Here is a 16,684-nt window from a genome sequence, read left to right on the forward strand (position 1 = left end):
GAAAGTAAGCATGCAGGTACAGCAGGCAGTGAAGAAAGCTAATGGCATGTTGGCCTTCATTGCAAGAGGATTTGAGTTTAGGAGCAAGGAGGTCCTACTGCAGTTGTAGAGGGCCCTGGTGAGACCGATAATGATGTGGAATTATCTGCCACAGAAAGCAGTGGAGGCCAATTGACTGGATGTTTTAAAGAGAGAGTTAGATTTACCTTCGGGCTAAAGGAATCAAGGGATATGGGGGTAAAAGCAGTAACGGGGTACTGGTTTTTGGTGATCAGCCATGATCATATTGAATGGCGATGCTGGCTCGAAGGGCCGAATGGCCTACTCCTGCACCTATTTTTCTTTGTTTCGATGAACTCCTTTGGAGCTTCAGGTGAAATTATGTCATCAAGACCTTGGCAAATATTAAAAGGCTAGCTTCAAATCAAATGGAAACAGCCTTTTTGTGCTAATTTTCAAGATACCAACTTTTGCTGAGTAGTTGAACAATGTACAGAAAAAAAGGCCCAGTGATTACCAAAAAAGAAAGCAGAACTGATAATGACAATGTGGCTAATTTAAAATCAAATAGGACAATAAACCACCTTAGCAAAAAGACAGTTAAAAAAAAGTTAGATTTCATACACAATGAGCAATATTTCCTAATCATTTCAAAGAGTGAATATTTATTTACAATCCAATCAAAGTTACAGCTTGCAATAATTGCAGATGCTGGTTTATACCAAAGGAAGACCGAAAATGCTGGAATAACTCAGTGGATCAGTCAGCACCCCTGCAGATCATATATCGGTGATGTTTCAGGTCGGAACCCTTCTTCTGCTATTTGGGAAGTCCAAAGAAGGGTTCCAACTCAAAATATCGACAATTCATGTTATCCAGAGATGCTGCCTGACCGCAGAGTTACTCCAGCATTTTGAGTCTTTCAAAGTTACAACTTCTCAGTCTTTGATGAATTAAAAAAATTCACACTGGCTTCTAGTTTGGGTAAATGCAAATGCCCAAAGCGCTGAAATGATGCCAACTATAAAATGACACCTTAGCCATTTCCCACATTTGATATCTAATACTTCATAAATTGCAATCTTAAAATATATAACTGTGTATTGCAGGATGGAGAAATATCCAAACACCACCTCAAATCCTTATCTTTCTTTGTTCTGATTATGACTCAAACCTTGAACATTGACTGCTTCTCTTTCCAAGCACTGCCTGCTATACTGATCCAGTAATTTGTTTTCACCTCAAATCCATATTTAATAGAGGGTTATTGAACCTTGTTGACCATTTTAATTTTAAAATGTTCCATTTTCATTTACCTATTGTATTTAAACTTGCATGCAGTTCATATACGACAGTCTATGACATCATTTTTACAGAAAGCCAAATTGAGTTAAACGCCATCAGTTCCAACCCTGATTTATATAGTGATGTACATGGATAGGACAAGTTTGGAGGTTTTGAGGCAAAACACAGGTATGTGGGACTAGTGTAGATGGGGTTCGTTGATCAGTGTAGTCACAAACTGGGCCAAAGGGCCTATTTCCACGCTATGACTCTAATACAAAGGGATAAGTCAAGAAAAGATACCTCACAACCATGTCAGGCATATGCAGCGTTTCAGTGGTTCTATTCAGTAAATTGTACAAATTTAATAATTATAGTTTTATTGATTTAAATTTTATTTAACGGGGTCACTTAAAAGTTGACAATTATATTGGCAATCAATGTCTAGTACATTATGACAAAACAGGGTAATTTTAGTCTGTCAAAATATGGCGAGATCATGTATCATCAATCCATTCAAAAATATTTTCCTCCTGCATTTCCTCTATTAATCCATGTGAACATAACTTAAAGAAAACGAAGGTCAAACAAATATTAGACAAAATTATACAATAAGGTTGCTTGTGTCAGTTAACACTCTGATCCTAATGAGGCCAACTTGTCTTTTACAGTAAACAATGCATAACTTTAGAGTAAAAACAAATGCACAGCTCCTTCAGTAAGTCCCTGATGATAGTAAAACTTTTCTCATTTACATAAAGAATCTAGTTTAAATTGAAAAAGAAATAATATCTTTGTCGTTTAATCTATTGCCCGTCCCATCATCTTCTGCAACATTTATCACAAGTGATTAACAACTCACACCAAACGCCTTGATTGGTAATCCAGTTTGCTAAATGTAACAAACATAACTGTGGTACTGCGTTGACAAAATGGCCTTTTTTGTTATTCCAATGGTCTATTCAGCTGGATACAGCATGCCCTACAAATGTATTTGGCAATCTCTACCTTGCATTGCAAAACCTCCAGCGAAGTTAAAATAATCCACTAATGTTGCCAGCTACAAAAGCACTTGTTGCAAAAACTGAAATTAAATTCAAAGCATCTCGATGAGACCAATCCTAAAATGTAACATGGCTGCCCTCCATACATACAGCAAGCAGCAGCAGCAATGCACACATTCAACTGAACGGCAGTATAAAAAAAAGGTTGAATCCACATTCACCGTGCTTACACGCAGTGGGAATTAATCATCCGTGTGATTGAGCTGCGATAATGGATCAGAACTGATATTTTAAATACATACGTGCTGCAGACCTGTGTGGAACTTGGGAGGGGAGGAGGGTGCAAACAAGAAGGAAAACAAAAAAAAATATTCTCATGCTTCGTTCAAGAGACTGACTGCTTGCCCACCTCCTGATTGGACCATCGTGCGGCCTAAGTCCCTTATTCTTGGTCAGCCACCTTTTTTTTTTTTGCCGCCGTCGCCGCTATGCGGTTCACGCGTTTGCACGCAACATAAATTTTTTTAAAAAGGGGGTGGGTGGAAGGAGGAAGGCAGAAAGACGAGCAGATCGGGTAATTTAGGAAAACGAGCGAACCTGCTGTGGGCGCATCCATCCTCCCTCCCGAGCGGGGTTACTGTACTTCCAATGAGTACAGTAACTCCTTCGTTCCCTTCATCCTCCCCATCATCATCCTCCTCCGTCTTCTTCAACGAAGCCAATCAGCGCGAAAACTCTCGCTTCCCATTGGCCGTCGGCCGGCGGGCGGGAGGGCCCGGGGGGGGGGAGGAGGGGGATGAAGAGAGGGAGCCAGCGCTAGCAACGGGACAAGACTTTCTGATGGATTATGAAGGGCATGAAAATGGGGTTGAGGGATGGGGGTGGAAATAGATCAGCCATGATTGTGCTTCCCCCCCTCCTCTCTGTTCCTCGCATTTCAATCTTGTTGCTGTAAAATCGAGTATGAAATCATATTTTCCTTCACCACATACACACATTCTTAAGGAGGGACGGATTAAAAGACAAACGTGATGCTATATGCCATCGGAGGGAGGGAGGCAGGCAGCCGTCCTCCCCACCCCCCCTCATCCCCTTCTCCTCCCCTGGAGAGAAACCGCGCGCGCGCTCGCTTGCAAACGGACAATCGCGAGGCTGTGCCCTTCACGGGGGGAGGGGAGGGGAGGGGGGGGAACAACATCATCAACAACAATCAACCGATCATCCCCGGCGCACGCGCGCGCGCTTTTTCCCCCAACCGAACCTGATTTGAAAAGGCAGCAGGCTCCGGCATCCCACGTGACCGAGCACTACGTCGGGCCCGGCAGACCCTCGCGCGGCGCTTCACTCCGGAGGCGCGAGCCGTTGCGCGCCATTACCGTTAGCCAACCAATGAGGCTGCTCGGGGGTGGGTGGGGATAGCGCTGTTGCCTGGACGGATTACGCTCGGCCGAGCTTGCGTCATGGTGCTGCACCCTGGTGGCCGGCGGTCTTCATGGCCGGAACAGCCCGCTGAATCGGGGCCGGTGTCTTGTGTGTGTGTGAGAGAGAGAGAGACGCTTGGAGGGACATGGTCATGGTGTGATCGGGTGGTATCAGGCGCTGACTCATTGAAACGTGGATGGTTAACTTTCTGGCAGCTATATAAATGGTAGCTTCCTCGAAGGGCAAGTTCGTTTTTACTCCGACGTTTCTTCTTGTGAACGATTCCGCCGGCGACAAGGAAAATGACCTTCATGTTGTTTACCGGCGGATCCCGGTTTTCTGTGCTGAGGGCGCCGAAAATGGTGTACCGGGAAATCAGGAAAGGTACGTCCGTAGATTGAAACTAATTGTTTTTTAAATGTGAATAATGTCGGGCTGCGTTTTCAAAGCTGAAATGTTGCGGAATTGTCTTATCCCCAGTGAAAATGAGTAGTCTGCTATACAATGAACGAGGCTGAGAGATGACGGTAGGCCCCAATTGCAGGTGTTATTATTTTCCTTCCGCTTTCAAGAATTAAGATGGAAGTTACATTTTTAATGTTCACCCAAGTGTCTACCCGTGCACTCGCTGGCTATATGCTATATTCGAGGATATTATGTAAAACAATCAATCTTGTTTTAATCATTGCTTGGGTCTGACGAGTGTCTCTGTTGCTATGGTGTTGCTGCCCTTTTACCCTACTGTAATTACGGAAGAAAATAGCCTCGTGTTTTCGTGGAAATTGAGTGAGCAACATAAATTTTACTTCCAAACAGTTTTTTGGATTTAGTTAACATTTTAAGCTATCGTTGTTCTTCATGCTTCAGAGTGAAAGTTTTCCTTTCAGTTACCTCTTCATCTCATTGGACATGGTGACAAATGTACTAGCTTTAAAGAATGGTAGGTAGACAAAAATGCTGGAGAAACTCAGCGGGTGAGGCAGCATCTATAGAGCGAAGGAATAGGTGATGTTTCGGGTCGAGACCCTTACAGAAACGGTGGGTAGAGCATTTTAGTGTCTATGTTGGAGGTTGAGGAGAGACTTGATCGAAGTATATATGATAGGGTAGACAGTCAGCGCCTTTTTCCCCAGGGAGGAAATGCTTATCATTAGAGAGCATCGCTCTCGGGTTCCCCCGTCTGAGGATAATTTGCTCCAATTCCCGTTTGGTGGTTTCTGTGCTGTCTGATTTTCCTTTGTCTGGTAATCTTTTTCTGTTTCAGGGCTCCAGTGTTGAGTATGTGAATGATTTGGCTTGTGCAAATGAGGCAACTGTGTGTAATTGTATCCTCAATGCTGAAGACAAAATGTGTAGGAAAGAACCGCAGATAAGGTTTAAACCGAAGATAGACACAAAAAACTGGAGTAACTCAGCGGGACAGGCAACATCCCTCGATCCAAAGCGTCACCCATTCCTTCTCTCCAGAGATGTTGCCTGTCCTGCTGAGTTACTCCAGCTTAATTCTGAAGGTGTTGTTTTGGAGAGCAACATGGCATTGCTTTGCTCATCCTTCATCCAAGCAAATAGTTTTACTGTGACAATAAAGTATTCCACTCCATACTTAAAGAAATAATGTTTTCAGTGCAAAAAAACACACTGTTGAATTTCATCTTCTCTGAGAGATGAGAAAAGTGGTCCATGCTCTCCAGGAACTTTGCAAGATTCTTTATTGTTGGACAGCAATATTTTGCAAAGAGAACAGGTTTTGTGAGGTCTTTTGTCTTGCATTTTGTATAAATTGTCATCTTTTGTATTTGTCAGTAATGGCTAGGAGCTTGGCTTGAAACTAGTGTAAAGTGCAAGTAACATCTCCATGTTGTCCATGCTATTGGTTTACGTTTCTGAAGATATGTGCAACCCTTGAGAAGTTTGATAGTGAACGTACACTGCAACAAAACAATCAGGAAAAGAATTGGAGCAATATCACAATCTTGTTTTGCAGCAGTCTTCCCTTTGTAGACTGAGTTAAGATTGTGGCTTTCATGCCATCGTATCAAATGGAAAATGGTAACAAACTTCTGTTCAGCCTCTATTTCCTCTATCCATTGTTTGTAATTTAGGTTTATCAGCTTAATTAGCACCGAAACTTTGAAATTGGTGACCTGAGTTACACGGGACAAGCAGGAGATTATCACTTTAGAAGACAAGCTGATGGGTTCACCTTCTGGAGAAGCGGAAGAAAAGAGGTGCATCATCTTCTGAGCAGAACAATGTAGATTTTTTTATCCCATTCAAGAGGACTTTGTTCTTTTTATACAGCAAATGAAATTGTAATCACAATGTGATAAGCAGTTCGCATGAAGTGCAATATACGATGTTATCAAAAACACTAATTTGGTTTGAATTAAATAATTATTTATAATGATACACGCTGTTATCAGTATAGCAATTTTTACGTTTTCTGGATAAATATTTGATTTTTGGATTACAGACAAGTGCATGGAACTGGCATTTAAATATCAGGATAAATGAAGGGTTCATTTGCGCAGTAATCAATAATTCAGATGCACAACCAAGTCAAACCGCAACAGCTATTAAATTTAAATTTGCTTATTTAAATAAAACCATCTAATGATTAAGTGACCAGAGCATCAAATTATTACCTTCCCTGATGTCCTTTTAAAAAGAAAGATCCCCCATCATTATCCAGGAAGGCCAGTCTGTGACTCTGGATCCACAAATATATTTGATTCATTTCTGCCTTTTGAAATCGTCCCGTTACATCGTTTAAGTTCACATTTATTGCCATTTGAACCAATTAAGGTACTGTGGAAATTGATTTACCATGCAGCCACACATTCAAAAAGAGCACAATACACAATAGAATATAACATGAACACCCACCACAGTGGACTCAACATTCTTCACTGTGGTGGAAGGCAATAACGTTCAGTCAGTCCTCCTCCTTTGTTCATCCGTGGTCAGGGCCATGAACCCTCCGCTCGAAAGGGTTGCTCGAAACTCCGACGTCGGGAGGGACGGACACGCCACGGCTTGGAGGTCCCGAATCGGCCACTTCCTACTGGAGACCGCGGCTTCACGATGTTATAGGCGGCAGGCCGGCGGCCAGAGTTCTTCTCCGGCGATCTCCATCGAGGGATCCCAACGTTCACTCCACACCTGCGGCTAGTCCATCGGGTGGTAGAAACATAGAAAAAAGGTGCAGGAGGAGGCCATTCGGCCCTTCGAGCCAGCACCACCATTCATTGTGATCATGGCTGAGCGTCCCTTATCAATAACCAGTGCCTGCCTTCTCCCCATATCCCTTGACTCCACTAGCCCCTAGAGCTCTATCTTACTCTATAGAAACATAGCCAGGCTCGCCAGCAGCTGTTCGTCCTTTCGACTTTTTTTTGCTTTTAGTATGTCTAAAAAGGTGTTTTAGTGTTGGGGAGGTGGTGGTGGGGAATAGGGGGGAAACTCTTTTTCGGTCACTTACCTCAGTGGAATTCGACTTTTCTCCCAGTCGCATTTTCGTCCTCCCTCGCGGCTTAACAGCTTGGATTGGTGCGGCCTCTCCTGGAGTCGGGCCCAGAGTTTCAGCAGCGGGCGCACCACGGACTTTCCATCGCGGAGCCGGGGGATTGCCAGAAGAAGTGCTCCGATCGCTGGCCCGCGGACTATAACATCCTGAAGATACCTTCTGGAAAAAAAATTTGGAAAATCTCTCTTTCCCTTCTGTGCTGGCACTGCAATAATATTTAGTGAATAGATGGCTTTAACAGTTTTAAACATAGATTTTGACCTCTGTGGTCAGAAGGATTGAAGGATGGGTACTCTGGTGGATACTAACCAAAGAGCTTCAAAGTGATCTTCCATGTTTATTGCTAAGATGTCCTGAAGAGTGTAGGTGACCCATTGTGTGAGATTTTAAAAAAAACTACAAGCTGACAAAGATGCACTGCGACTTTGGAAAACAACTTGTTTACTTTAGAGATGCAGCATGGTAACAGGCCCTTCAACCCTATCATTTATGCTATTGATAGAAGAAATCCTGTAATTAATTTCTCAAATCAAAGCTCTGGTCTTGTTTCAGATATTGGTGAAGTCCTGAAGTGTTTGCCTATATCTTTGACCGGAAGTGGTGATTGGGTGCCCATCTTGGTTATCTCCTGATTGCCTACCACTTCAGCACTCTGTGTTCGGCCAACTTGAGTCTGTAATATTAGGTGATGCATAAGTTATCATAAAACTTAGCGATATCGAACAATACAATACAGAAACAGGCCCTTTGACTCGTTTTGGTTATGCTGACCAGCTACTAATTAGTCTGAAGGTTTCAACCCAAAACGTCACCTATTCCTTTTCTCCAGAGATGCTGCCTAACCCGCTGAGTTACTTCAGCATTTTGTGTCTTATCTTCGGTGTAAACTAGCATCTGCTGTTCCTACACTAATCTATACAAATGCATTTACCAGTATTTTGTGCATAGCGTACAGCAATCTGCCTTGCTGGTTCAAGTCCATCTCGAGTGTTCTGAGAGTCCCAACTGTATGTTGCAAGTGGGAGAATTTAATTTTTTTCCCCTCATTCTACATTTATGCCCTAGAGTTTTTGCTGTCTATTAAGGGCAGAAAGCATCCTATCTTTGCCCATCATGATTTTGTTTTATCGGATGTCCCCTTACAGTCCTTTGCTCCAACAAAAAAGTAATCCAGACTATCCTCCAAATTGAAACAGTTTCTCAGGCAACATCTTTGTGACTCTCCTCTGCACCCTGCAATGCAATCACATCATTCCTGTAGTGTGGCGTCTGGAACTGAACTGTACTGTACTCTATCTATGGCCTACCAATGTATAATAATGTACCATAACCTCCCTTCTCTTGTATATGGTATCCTAGCTAATAAAGGCAAATGCTCCATTTGTTCACCATCTTGTTTACCGATGGTGCCCCCTTCAGGAACCTTAGACTTGTACATTAAGGTGTCTCTGTTCTTCCAATCTTCCTGCCATTTATTGTTTGTGTCCTATTCTTAATAGTCCTCACATACTTTTCCCACACTCTTCAGAATTTAATTCCATCTGCCATTGTTCGGCCCATTTGATCAATATCACCCTTTAAAGCCCTGTCCCATGGTACGAGTTCATTCCAAGAGCTCTCCCGAGTTTGCCCTGATTCGAACTCGGAGATTTACTCATTGTATTAATGGTCCAAAATGGATAAGAGCTGAATTCCAGCAGTGAGAAGGAGCACTGGTAAAGATGATTGTTGATCTGTTTTAGGTGAAAAGGTGCACCAACTGAGGTCATAATTGGTATAAAGAAAGTGCAAACTGTCGCATTTGTTTGACCATTATTTATTCACGGCTTGATAGAATGCCAGCATAAATGAAAGAACAAAGATACAAATCCAAATGCTGTTCAACACTGGAGGAGACACTGAATATATTCTACAGTGGATGACGCCTTTTCATTTCCGAAAGCCTTTCAAATAACCCAGGAGGGGTTAAGGAGAGTTGTGGAATACGTTGACTTTCCAACATGGACACTGAAACAGCCTTTCAAATCACCAACCATTCACTGCCATTATAAAAAAATATTGTTACCAGTTTATAGCGAGTTCAATGTAAAATCTTGATGATCTTTCACATTTATTGTGAAAGACTTGGATGTTGTAATAAAACATTAGTCACTGTTGTGCAGAGAATCTTGAAAAAGAAAATTCCAGTATGCTGCAAATTACTTCAAGTACAAAATAAATACTGTGTAATTAGGATGCTGACATATTTTGCCAAACCCTAAAATTATTTTCATATAGGTATTGGGCAAGCTAGGACACTAATTTTGGAAACATAGAAAATAGGTGCAGTAGTAGGCCATTCGGCCTTTTGAACCCGCACCGCCATTCAATATGATCATGGCTGATCATTACCCTGTTCAGGCTTTTTCCCCATATCCCTTGATCCCCTTAGCCCCAAGAGCTAAATCTAACTCTCTTGAAAACATCCAGTGGGTATTTCTTGGCGTGCAGGAGACTAAGGGATGATGTTATAGAGGTGTATAAAGTCAGGAGGGCCAATGATGGGATGAATGCATCGTGTCTTACCCAGGGTAGGGTAATCAGGAACCAGGTTTACGGTAAAATGGAAAAGATTTCATAGGGACCTGAGGGGCAACTGAGTGTATGGAATGGGCTGCTGGCGGAGGGAGTTTAGGCTATTCCTATAACATTTAAGACATTTGGATGGGTACATGAATAGGAGCAGGTGAAAGGGACATGGGCCAAATGCAGGCAAATGGGGCTAGCATGTTGGGCAGAATGGCTTGTTTCTGTGCCATATGACTGACTGACGATAACACCTCCTGGCACATATGAGATCTAAAATAAAATAAAGTTGGATAATTGCAAAATGTTTGGAACTTCCTTATCTATGTTCTACTACCTGAGAACAGATGTTTTGTATCACAGCCAAGCATATCTATTGATTCACATGACATAATAAAGATAGAAAACCTCAGTTATGCAGATTGCACTAACATCACAACTCTGAAAGTGGAACGTCAACAGCAGGAGGTCGGAAGATGTGGATCAGTGATATAAATATACTTGGATCATACAGCACAGGAACTGGCCTGCTCTTATTGGTATGAAACAGCTGTGACATAAAGATCAAAGTTAACCACCATATTAACTATTGAACTTTCAAAACCTTTGAAAATAAATATATTTTTTAAAAGAGATAGAACAGGACAAGGACATGAAGGACAAAAGACTGAAAATGCAGTATTCTGGAACGATGAATGATACGGGAAATATTGGCGGGTGAAGCAGCATCTCTGAAGGCAAACGCTAAGTGGTAATGTTTAACGGTCCTTTCATCTCATACTTTGAAGTTTCCTATGTGCAAAATTATGAAAAGTATAGGTAGGATGGACGGTCAGAACCTGTCTATGTCAAACAGATGGAAATGGCTGACATTTAAGGTGAGGAGGGAAAAATCTAATAGAAACCTGAGGGATAAAGTTTTTACACATGGTGGTGGGTGTTCGGAACGAGCTGATGGAGGAGGTAGTGAAGGCAGATACTATCAGAACACATTGACCCAACAACACATTTTTGCCTCCTGAGTGGGTCTTGTAGCATAGTAATTGGGGGAAGTGTATGTAAACCACTATCTTCAATTCAATTAACAGTCCAATTTATGAACTGCTATCCTCGAAAGGATCATGTTACTAAATGCTTTTATTATTGCAAATTGCTGGTTCACAAAATTCGCTTTGAGAAATGAACCTACTTTCTGCCATGTACTTTGACACCTTGGAAGAACTTGGTGTGCAATATATTATGGATCACACCAAAGAACATTCCATTATGAACACTTCATGCTGCTTTGACAAGGTCACCAACATAATCAAGGACCAGTCTTGCTCCGGTCACTCCCTCTTCACTCAGGCTAGGTACAGAAATTTGAAAACGTATACCTCCAGATACAGGGACAGTTTCTTCCCAGCTGTTATTAGGCAACTGAATGGTCTGTTATTAGGCAACTGAATGTTCCTCTATTCAGTTCGTGAGAGTGAAGTCCTGATCTCCCATCTACCTCATTGGAGACATTTAAACTATCTTTTATCAGACTTATAGTCTTCTATGCCTTCGATGATCTGTTAATGATTTTAACATGTTTTCGGAATGTAGCAAGTCAGGTGCCAACAACTGACTTGCCACTGTGCCCCCTGGGAGCCATTGTCCTGAAGATGTTATGGTTATCTCTGTGTTCACTGGAATCAAAGTAACAGGATAGTTTAGTATTTTCTTGGGAACAGACCCCACATTTAATTGTAATTGTAATTAATTTATTAGCCAAGTATTTAAAAACATACAAGGAATTTGATTTGCCATAGTCATACCAAATAAGCAACAAGACACGCAACTCCATAAAAAAATCTTCTTCCCTCCTTTTCTCTCGCGGTCGGGCAGTCGAATTATCCACTGTCAGGGCGATCAAAGCTCCCGCAGCCGGTGATCGAAGCTCCCACGATCGGGGCGGTCGAAGCTCCTGACGTCGCGGTAGAAGTTCCTGAAGTCGATCACCAGCAAAGGGACCACCAGCTCCACGATGTTATGCCACAGTGCGGACGGAGATACGTTACGGAAAAAGTTGCATCTCCATTGAGGAAAGAGATTTTAAAACGTTTCCCCCCCCCCCCCCCCCCCCCCCCCCCCACATAATCTATTTCATCATGGATATTGTTTCTTAAATAGGCAGTTGGTACACCACTATGATGACCATTAAACTATCCTATTGAATTATGGGCATTTATTTGATGGATTAAAAATCTCTAACCTAATAAAACAATAATTAAGTTTGGTGCTTCCACTTTTGTAAAGAGGTATTTTTCCCTCCAGCTAGTTTTGATACTATTATGATGAAATGACTTGTAAGGGAGCTTTTGTGAGATCATAGTGATATTTTTACTGAGAGCCAAGCATCAACTGAACAATTATGGTTTAAAGGTAGTGTTGGATTATTGTAGATTCAGAAGATAAAATTATCAGATTTGTCAATCTGTGTAAGGTAGTTAGATATACAGTGCCCATCATAATGTTTGGGACAAAGACCCATCGTTTATTTATTTGCCTCTGCACTCCGCATTTTAAGATTTGTAATAGAAAAAAATCACATGTAGTTAAAGTGCACATTGTCAGATTTTATTAAAGGGTATTTTATACATTTTTGTTTTATCATTTAGAAATAACAGCAGTGTTTATACATAGTCCCCCATTTCAGGGCACCATAATGTTTGGGACAAATGGCTTCAGAGGTGTTTGTAATTGCTCAGTTGTGTTTAATTGCCTCCTTAATGCAGGTATCCGAGAGCTCTCAGCGCCTAGTCTTTCCTCCAGTCTTTTCATCACCTTTGGAAACTGTTATTGCTGTTTATCAACAGGAGGACCAAAGTTGTGCCAATGAAAGTCAAAGAAACCATTATGAGACTGAGAAACAAGAATAAAACTGTCAGAGACATCAGCCAAACCGTAGGCTTACCAAAATCAACTGTTTGGAGCATCATTAAGAAGAAAGAGCACTGGTGAGCTTACTAATCGCAAAGGGACTGGAAGGCCAAGGAAGACCTCCACAGCTGATGACAGAAGAATTCTCTCTATAATAAAGAAAAATCCCCAAACACCTGTCTGACAGATCAGAAAGACTCTTCAGGAGTCAGGTGTGGATTTGTCAATGTCCACTGTCTGCGGAAGACCTTCATGAACAGAAATACAGAGGCTACACTGCAAGATGCAAACCATTGGTTAGCTGCAAAAATAGGATGGCCAGGTTACAGTTTGCCAAGAAGTACTTAAAAGAGCAACCACAATTCTAGAAAAAGGTCTTGTGGACTGATGAGACGAAGATTAACTTGTATCAGCGTGATGGCAAGAGCAAAGTATGGAGGAGAGAAGGAACTGCCCAAGATCCAAAGCATAACACCTCATCTGTGAAACACGATAGTACTGGCTCACTTATCTTCATTGATGATACAACTGCTGATGGTAGTAGCATAATGAATTCTGAAGTATATAGACACAACCTATCTGCTCAAGTTCAAACAAATGCCTCAAAACCCATTGGCCGGCGGTTCATTCTACAACAAGACAATGATCCCAAAGCACCAAAGGAGTTTATCAAAGCTAAAAAATTGTCTATTTTTGAGTGGCCGTCAATCATCTGATCTGAACCTAATTGAGCATGTCTTATATACTGAAGAGAAAACTGAAGGGGACTAGCCCCCAAAACAAGCTAAATATGGCTGCAATACAGGCCTGGCAGACCATCACCTGAGAAGACACCCAGCAACTGGTGATGTCCGTGAATCGCAGACTTCCAGCAGTCATTGCATGCAAAGGATATGCAACAAAATACTAAACATGACTACTTTCATTTACATGACATTGCTGTGTCCCAAACATTATGGTGCCCTGAAATTGGGGGACTACGTATCAACACTGCTGTAATTTCTACATGGTGAAACCAAAATGTATAAAAATACCCTTTGATAAAAACTGACAATGTGCACTTTAACCACATCTGATTTATTTCTATTACAAATCTCTTATAATAGAACCTTGAGGGGTTTGGATAATCCCAGGTTCATGTAAATGCACCTTCTCTCAGCAATAGAATTACTTCGTTTGACGATAAATTAAACCATAATTTTTCTCCATACCATCCACCTTGAGGCTCTTGCTTGTATGGATCAAGCAGCCTAGTAAGACAAAGTGCAGGAGATGTCATTTAAGTGATGTAAGTTTCACATTGACCGTGAGGCAGGTAAGGACCACTCGGTAGAAAGGTTTCTGGGTGAATTACTAGGCACTTGATGTAATCGTGACCCAGATCCACAATTTAGCTGCTTCCTTCTTGAGAGCAATGGCTGCAATGTGCACTGCTTGGTTACTCTTTTGAACTCTGGAGGTAGCAGATCCCTGCTGCTGGCACATCCCAAGCTGTGTTGTCTGCCATGCTAGGCGGAAGATAACAAGACCTGTTAATATACTTTATTGTTAATGAATGTTGGAACAAAAATATACCCATGTTAAACGAGGCAGCAGTTGAATTTAAATTGAATGCAATCTTGGAAACTGAACAATATTCAATAAGATTGGAAATTAAGTTCAGCATTTCAAGCATTGCTCAAGATCTTGTAAGGTCACAATTATTTGATTCTTAATTTGCTTATACTACATATGGGTTATGTTCACGGTAATTTCATGATATTGCTTCATTTTCAAAGCACAGCATGCAGTTGAATTATTATTTAAAAAATAAAGTTGAATGGTAAATGGTGTAATATGCATTCAGGCAAAATTGAATTTTAACACGACAAATAACTACTTTTTCCATACAAATCTTTTTTACCTGGGGCATTTAGAATTGTATTGCCTATATATATGCATGATTAAATTTCCAGATAATTTTGTCATTGGATATGGGAAGTGTATGTAATTGACTGAATATGTAGTCTGGATTTATTTCAGTAATATTTAACTCGTTAGTTTGAGGCTTGAGTTTTAACAATCTTAAGTCGATAAAAACTATTTCGTGGTTTATACAATTAATTTGTTCTTTTAGACAATATTTGTCTGCTGGCTTCTATACATTTCAATTTATATGCCATATCTTCATTTGCTGTTTCCTGTTTTAGGTGGCTTTGATGTTATCTGTCTTGACTGCACTGCACTGAGGTTAACATGCAGCAGGTAAAAACAATTATTTATATCATGTTTGATATTTACATCATGTTTGACGAGATTGGAAAGCATCAAAAAAAGGCTCTGTATTTTACAAGTTTATCTTAAATGGTTTCTGTCACAAAATATAGCCCTCTTATTTTAATTACTTAAATATTTAGTTCAGTTCACTAATAGTGTTTAATTAGTCTTTTTTTTCTCACATTGTAAATTTTTGAAAATTAACGTCCCTTAACATGTCATTTCAAATAACTTTTTATAGCACTTATAAAGGATTGCTCCACATTTTTGCTATTTAGAAAATAGTTATTTTCTCACTTTATGCTCCTTTTGGTTTGAACTTTTGTGACCGCTATTAAAAACACAATGAACTAATTTACAATGTTGTGAGTTACTTTGATTTTACTGACTTTTTACTCTTTTTAATACTAAGTTCTCCCCATGTTTTATTTGCATCGTATAAAAACTGGGCTATTCATTTTTTTAGATGATGACAACATGAAATGACTCTTTTATTTATATTTTAAAAAAAACAAAAAAAAACGCCGATGAATAAATGATGCAAGACACAGAAAAGTCTATATTAGTTGGTTGATGTTCCTTATGCCATCTGATTCTGGTTTCAACCCAATAATACTTCCCAAATCAATCTCTGGACAATTTATTATACCAAGAATACATTTGGAACAGTTTTGGAATGCTTTATTCTATTCAGAATGCATGGAATACTTTGCAGCTAAATCTCACCCAGAATTTAGGTACAGCAGGCAGTGAAGAAAGCTAATGGCATGTTGACATTCAGTTGTGAGAGAATTATTTGAGTTTAGGAGCAAGGAGGTCCTACTGCAGTTGTACAGGACCCTGGTAAGACCGCACCTGGAGTATTGTGTGCAATTTTAGTCTCTTATTTTGAGGAAGGACATTACGGCTATTGAGGGAGTGCAGCATAGGTTCACTAGGTTAATTTCCAGGATGGCGGGCCTGACATATGATGAAAGAATGGGTCGACTTTTATTCTCTGGAATTTAGAAGGATGAGAGGAGATCTTATGGAAACATATAAAATTCGTAAAGGATTGGAACCGCTAGATGCAGGAAAAATGTTCCCGATGTTGGGGGAGTCCAGAACCACGCGTCATAGTTTAAGAATAAGCTTTTTAGGACTGAGATGAGGACAACCTTTTTCAACCAGAAAGTTGTGAATCTGTGGTATTCTCTGCCACAGCTCTTAGGACTAAAGGAATCGAGGGATATGGGTGAAAAGCAGGAACGTGGTACAGATTTTAGATGATCATATTGAATGGCGGTGCTGGCTCGAAGGGCCGTATGGCCTACTCCTGCAGCTATTCTTCCATGTTTTATATGTTAACTGTAGAATTTAATATCATAAGCACTTTCAAGTGGAATAAACTCTCCATTAAACTATTATTCTACTGAGATCTATTTATTTATTACGTTAAATATAATAATACCCATGACTGTGTTTGAAGGCGTCGACAGGTCAACATTGTTGCATAAGTATTTGTCTCCGAATAGCCTTGGAGGAGTGTTGAAGAAGGCTGTGTGACACTGGAGAAATTGCATGCTAGAAAATATCTGCCGATGAAGTGTACTTTCACTTTCTGCGCAGTTATTTTGTTCAGAAATTCTGACTTGCAACAAACACGGCTGTCCTATTCCATAACTATCTCCATCGCCTCTCTGACAAAGATATACAAGCATCATGATTGCCAGCGATTAAA

The 16,684-nt window shown here is 40.7% G+C and overlaps 2 protein-coding genes across 8 annotated transcripts in view; one reads left to right on the forward strand and one right to left on the reverse strand.

The window, feature by feature from the left end:
* The window catches only part of nsd2 (nuclear receptor binding SET domain protein 2), a 94,452-nt gene extending 90,762 nt beyond the window's left edge, over positions 1-3,690 (reverse strand). Inside the window, exon 1 of one of the 6 annotated variants that reach the window (XM_033034479.1) lies at positions 3,550-3,690. In XM_033034479.1, the coding sequence (XP_032890370.1) occupies positions 3,550-3,579 (30 nt within the window). In that variant the 5' untranslated portion in view covers positions 3,580-3,690. Of the gene's footprint in view, positions 1-2,590; positions 2,610-2,697; positions 3,411-3,549 lie in introns of those variants that run through there. The other 5 variants (XM_033034451.1, XM_033034458.1, XM_033034464.1 and 2 more) reach the window with 5 other exon arrangements.
* Positions 3,691-3,732: 42 nt separating this feature from the next.
* Positions 3,733-16,684, forward strand: part of letm1 (leucine zipper and EF-hand containing transmembrane protein 1) — a 66,713-nt gene continuing 53,761 nt past the window's right edge. Inside the window, exons 1-2 of one of the 2 annotated variants that reach the window (XM_033034496.1) lie at positions 3,733-4,094; positions 14,898-14,952. In XM_033034496.1, the coding sequence (XP_032890387.1) occupies positions 4,013-4,094; positions 14,898-14,952 (137 nt within the window). In that variant the 5' untranslated portion in view covers positions 3,733-4,012. The remainder of the gene's footprint in view (positions 4,095-14,897; positions 14,953-16,684) is intronic. The other variant, XM_033034504.1, reaches the window with a different exon arrangement.

This window comes from Amblyraja radiata, chromosome 1, assembly GCF_010909765.2.
Source record: "Amblyraja radiata isolate CabotCenter1 chromosome 1, sAmbRad1.1.pri, whole genome shotgun sequence".
Lineage (NCBI taxonomy): Eukaryota > Metazoa > Chordata > Chondrichthyes > Rajiformes > Rajidae > Amblyraja > Amblyraja radiata.